The 5,374-nt window shown below is 61.4% G+C and overlaps 1 protein-coding gene across 2 annotated transcripts; it reads left to right on the top strand.

Annotated features, from left to right (window-relative positions):
• Positions 1 to 1,845: 1,845 nt before the first annotated feature.
• On the top strand, positions 1,846 to 3,730 carry HAND1 (heart and neural crest derivatives expressed 1). 2 transcript variants are annotated; one of them, XM_072935406.1, is made up of 2 exons: positions 1,846 to 2,531; positions 3,092 to 3,730. In XM_072935406.1, the coding sequence occupies exons 1-2, from the start codon at positions 2,025 to 2,027 to the stop codon at positions 3,188 to 3,190; spliced, it is 606 nt and encodes a 201-aa protein (XP_072791507.1). In that variant the 5' UTR covers positions 1,846 to 2,024; the 3' UTR covers positions 3,191 to 3,730. The 2 variants fall into 2 exon arrangements, with proteins under 2 accessions (XP_072791507.1, XP_030140171.3); XM_030284311.4 differs by having other exon boundaries at positions 3,089 to 3,730.
• The last annotated feature ends 1,644 nt before the right edge of the window (positions 3,731 to 5,374 follow it).

Here is a 5,374-nt window from a genome sequence, read left to right as displayed (position 1 = left end):
CCCCTGAACTTCTCCCAGGTGGGCACTGGCTCCCATCGGCTCTGAGCCGGGCTCGGGGATCCCACCCAACCACGGCTGTTTTGGAGGAAATCGGGGACACGACGCCCTACCCTACCCAATCCTGGCTCCAACAGGAGAGTAATCACTAGCAAATGTTTGCAGGGCGCTTGTTTAAAGGGGGTGGGGAAGCGGGGTCTCTGCAGCAGCTGAGAACAAAGCAGGGGGGAACAAAGCTGGGCAGATCCGGCACGGCCGCTCCCCCCAGCCCGGCAGAACCGGAGACCCGCTCGCACCCTGCCCCGGCCCCCCCAGCCTCCTGCCTTTGCAGCTCGCCTTGTAACAACTAACGATGGAAAATCCGAGGCATTTAAGTGGCTCCCGAATCCGCCCGGGAACCGTGATTGAGAGAAGTCAAATAAAATTTGTCATCTTTAAAATGCAGGAGGACGTTAATGGTGTGTTAGCCCGGATGATTAATACAAGCGCCTGCAAACAACCCTCCAACGTTTCCACCCTCCGCTGCAAGATGAATCGCTGGAAAGCGCCGTTAATCGCTAACATACCTCGGGCCCAAAGCCCCTTCCTGCCCCGCCGTGCTGCGAGCAGCGCTGCCGTGCCCAGCCTGTCCCCACTGCAGGCACCGCGGCAAGAGCAGGGCTCAGCCCCAGTGTCGCCCAGCAGGACTGGCGGTGAAGCCCTGGCTCCGGGACACATCGTCCTGGGGATCTGTCACCCGTGGGTGCAGAGGCCAGCAGGACGTGCTGCTGTCCACTTCAGGCCCCACCCTGAGCTTGGGTTTGGGGCTGTGGTGAAGTACAAGATCCCAACCCCAGCGTGTCCCCCCAGCCCTTTCGTGGCCAGGCTGGGACAGGAAAATGCAGGGCAGGTCCCAGCTCCCTATTGTAAATACATTTGTACACATGGACAGTATAATTTGTATATATTTATGTATCTATGCAGAGTCTGTACACGGGTGAGCAGCACACACGTGTGCTTATAAACCATGTGTGTGATAGGAGTGCGTGTGCCACACGTGTGTGTGTCATATACTCACAATGACATTGTGCACGTGGCACATCCGTGCTGCTGGTGTATGTAACATATATGGGTGCCCGTGTGACATGTTTGTGGAGTGTGTGTACAGCACAGAAGCTGTATGGCACACGCAGCATCTTTGTGGTGCGTGTGGGCAACGCGTGCAGTACCTAGGTGTGAGCAGCAGTGCATGGTGTAACCAACACAAATGCAGCGTGGATTTGTGCATTGCACAGCGTGGGTGTGTGCTGCTCACGCGTGCAGTGCACATCCCTGTGCAGCTGTGCAACGCAGGCGTGGGCCAGGAGCCCCGTGTGTATGGAGGGAGCCCACACCCCATCCCTGCCAGCCCCAGCCGCAGGGGTGCCCAGCCCGCCTCACTCCGATACCTTCACCCCTTTTCTCCCCATCCCCCGGCTCCGAGTGCGCCCCGAGCATCCCGCGCTGCCCCCCGGCCCCGAGCATCGCCGCTGCTCTCTCCCGGCCCGGCCGTCGGAGGTCCGGGCAGCCGCGGCTCCCCCGCCCCGCTGCCGGCTCTCTTCCCCGGCCGGGCGCGGCGGCTCTCGGGGGGCTCGGAGCGCTCCGGGACGGGGTGGGGTGCCCCTCGGTTCTTCCTCACCCCCTTCTTGCTGAAAACGAGGGGCGGGCGGGCCCGAGGGCGAGCGGCGGAGGTGTGAGCCCGAGCCCCCGAGCCCGGAGCGCGGCGCACGCCCCCTCCGCCGCTCCGCTCCCCCCGGGGCCTCCGCGCATCCTCCCCTGCCCATTGGCTCCACGGCGGGGGGGCCGCGGCCCTATATAAAGACAGGGTCGGGAGGCTCCAGAAGGGGTTAAAAAAACCCCAAACAACAAACCCAAATCCCCAAACCCCACAGCCGCCTCCGCCACCGGAGCCGCGCTCCCCGCAGCCCGCCGCGCCCGCCCGGCGGGGAGCGCCTCCCGCCCGGCCATGGAGCGCTGCTGAGCGGCCCCCGGGGCCAGCGGAGCGGATCATGAACCTGGTGGGGGGCTACCAGCATCACCACCATCACCACCATCACCACCACATGCTGCACGACCCTTTCCTCTTCGGGCCGGCGGCGCGGTGCCACCAGGAGCGCTCCTACTTCCCCGGCTGGGTGCTCAACCCGGCCGAGGCGACCCCCGAGCTCGCCGGGCAGAGCCCGAACTACGGCCCCGCCGAGTACGGCCCGGCCGGCCCGGGGCGGCTGGAGGCTCTCAGCGGCCGCCTGGGACGGCGAAAAGGTGTCGGGGGACCCAAGAAGGAGCGGCGGAGGACGGAGAGCATCAACAGCGCCTTCGCCGAGCTCCGCGAGTGCATCCCCAACGTGCCCGCCGACACCAAGCTCTCCAAAATCAAGACCCTGCGCCTGGCCACCAGCTACATCGCTTACCTGATGGAGGTGCTGGCCAAGGACAGCCAGCCCGGGGACACCGAGGGCTTCAAAGCCGAACTCAAGAAGGCGGACGGCAGGGAGAACAAGAGGAAAAGGGAGACGGTAAGAGGTGGATGGGGACCCGCGTCCCTGCTGTCCGTGGGCCCGGAGCGGGCGGGATAAACCCCGGGACTGGGGAGGAGAAATTCTCTAAAATCTCCCGGCCTCGCTGAAGCCTTTTTTTTTTCCCAGCGCAATAACAACAGAAACAATAATAATAGTAGTAACAAATCTGTGAAGGGAAACTCGTCGAAAAATAGCCCGCCCGACGGGCCGGGTGGGCTTCCGAGCACTTTCCGCGAGGGGTCAGCCCCCGGGTCCGGGACTGGCAGGAGCTTCCCCCGGGCTGTCCTTCACCTCTCCCGGGAGCTCTCCCGGGACGAGCGGGCGCAGGAGCGATGCGGAGCAAGGGTGGCCGCTTCTGTCCGTGCTGCAGCGGGCGGGTGGCGGGGTGGGGACCTCTAAAGCCCCTCTTTGTCCTCGGGCTGGCAAAGCCGCTCGGAGCTGCGGGGCCCGGCTGCAGCCCTGCGGCCAGCGCAAGGGGCGGGCGGGCGGCCCGGGACCCCGCTCCGTTCCTGACCGCTCCTTTCTCCGTCCTCTCCCCATCTCCTCTCCCGCAGCAGCCCGAGGTGTATTCGCAGCCTCTGGGTCACGGCGAGAAGAAGCTGAAGGGCCGGACGGGTTGGCCCCAGCAGGTCTGGGCTCTGGAACTGAACCCCTGAGAGCTGCCCCGCCGCCCCGATGGCCCTCCCCGCCCGCCCCTCCATGTGCAATGTCGGAGAGAGCCCAGCCCGGCCCCGGAGCCCATCCAGGCGCAGGATACGGGGAGCCGGCCCGGCTGCCCCCCGCCCGGGCGATGCTCCCCGGGAGAGGCGAGAGCGCTCTGCGGGCTCGGTCCTGCCCGTCTCGTCGGCAGCGGGGACCAGCCGGGCCCTTTCCCCGTCCCCTTCCCGCAGTTGCAGTAATCGTTGCTCCTTCCCGCTGCCAGCAGCGATCGGCGGCTCCTGCCCTGCCGGGCCGGACTGGAGCGCTTCGATCCTTTTGCTGTTGTAAATACGAGCCCCCGATACCCTCTCCCCTTCCGCTGCCTGACCGACGTGTGGCTGCGGTGAAACTACCTAGAGGTGCATTTGGGAACACTCCTGTGCCGGGTTTTCTACCTCAGATCTGCATGACCACTTCCCGAGGGACCGAGCGCGCCACACCACGTATTTAATACTGAATAGCTAAAAAAAATTTAATAAAATAAAATTTAAACTTTATGCAAACGGCCTCGGGTCCGAGCCCTCTGCTTTCCCCTGTTCCGGCAATCGCGCTGCTCTGGCCGGGTCCTCTGCACTGCCCACAGGGGTGCTGCGGGATTAAAGACATCCCTGAAGTCAGTATTCTGCTGTGGGGCCGATCCGTGTGAGGGAATTCCTCCTTGGGGAGCTCGGGATCCTTTGAGACTTGTTTGTGCCGTCCTTGCTCACCGCAGGAGCTGGTGGAGCTCCCCAGACGTCCCCGCGACCTCCTCCGGGGCACGGACTCTGCCCCTGCCCTACCACCCCTTCCCTTCCCTTCCCTCCCCAGAAGCCCAGCTGGAGGGGCTGGACTCGTATTTGGCTTGGGGAAGGATGGCAGGATCAGCCCTTTTCAGCGTCTGGATGGCACCACAGAGCTGTGGAGCCTCAGGTTTTGCTGTTGCCACGCAGAGAGCCAGGGCTCGGCTCCCCTGTCCTGCCGGGCAGCCCGGCCGGCTCTGGCACCGGCTCTGGCAGCACTTTCTCACAGGGATCCCCTGCCAGGCGCTGCCTCGGCCGCATTTCGAAGGAGCAGCGTCCCCTCCTCGCCATCCGAACACGATGGATGCCACCAGCCTCAGACACAGCAACGCTAACGCAGCCCAAATTCTGTCACCACTCAGGCATAAATCCTTAATAATCCTTAATAATTAAAGCCAAATCCCCACCACTGTGCACACACGCTGCTCTTACCAAAGAGTTCCCAGACGTGCGTGCAGGGGCTCAGAGCCTGATCCTGCCTTCCCAGCCTGGCCACGCTGCCGCTCCCAGAGACACCGGGATAAGCCCTGACACTCGGGCGGCTGCTTGGGGCAAAGAAAAACAGCACGGGGAAATGTGTACATTATTCTAGGGCTAATCTGAGGGCTCACAGCAGGGACGTTTACATTTTCTGTTTGAAACCAAGCTTTTGATTGCGACTAAAGGTATAGAAATAATGATGCAACGTCTGTAAAATAAGGACACACTGATCAATTTGTACGCACCAAGAATACCCCAGCTCACCCGTGGGGAACCGGCTTGGGTTTTATAGCCACTTTGTGCATGTGTACAAATACAGATGGAAGGACACACAAACATTGTGGAGTACAGCCAGTGTAATTAACTCTCGACGAAGAAGAATCTGGCTGCGTGAAGCAGCCTCGCTCCGGACCCGCTGCCTTCCCAGCCCCTGATCTATTTTCTGATCCCTTTGAGTGAGGCTGGGATGAAAATTGACTGACTGCCAGAGAAGAGCAATGCTCGCCCGCAGTTGTACTTTTTTGTTTGAGGTGTAAGAGGTTTAGCATGATATCACTTCCATGAGTGAAGTAGAGTAGGGCACTCCTATACTCGAATGCATTCAAAGGGGGAAAAAAGAGAAAAAGAAAAAAAAAAAAAGAAGAAAACGTACAGAAAGCCTCAGAGATCATATTTTATGTCTAAGTTTCACAGTCTCCTAAAGGCTGGGTTCTTATGGGAAAGCTCCCAAGCTGTCACTAACACTGCAATCCAGCACCCCATAAATGTGTCCGCAGTCCTGTTCACATGTGCCAGCCGGTATCCGTGTATCCATACAGCACCAAACGGGACTGCCCTTCGGCAACGATGAGGGAAAGGGTTAAACGGGGACTCGGGACTTGC

The sequence above is a fragment of the Taeniopygia guttata genome, chromosome 13, assembly GCF_048771995.1.
Source record: "Taeniopygia guttata chromosome 13, bTaeGut7.mat, whole genome shotgun sequence".
NCBI classification, from domain to species: Eukaryota; Metazoa; Chordata; class Aves; order Passeriformes; family Estrildidae; genus Taeniopygia; species Taeniopygia guttata.
This window is presented reverse-complemented; position numbering and strand designations above follow the sequence as displayed.

Coding starts and splice junctions, on each gene's coding strand:
- HAND1 (XM_030284311.4), top strand. CDS start 2,025: ATGAACCTGGTGGGGGGCTACCAGCATCACCACCATCACCACCATCAC. Junction 2,532..3,088: donor ACAAGAGGAAAAGGGAGACG/GTAAGAGGTGGA, acceptor CCTCTCCCGCAG/CAGCCCGAGGTGTATTCGCA.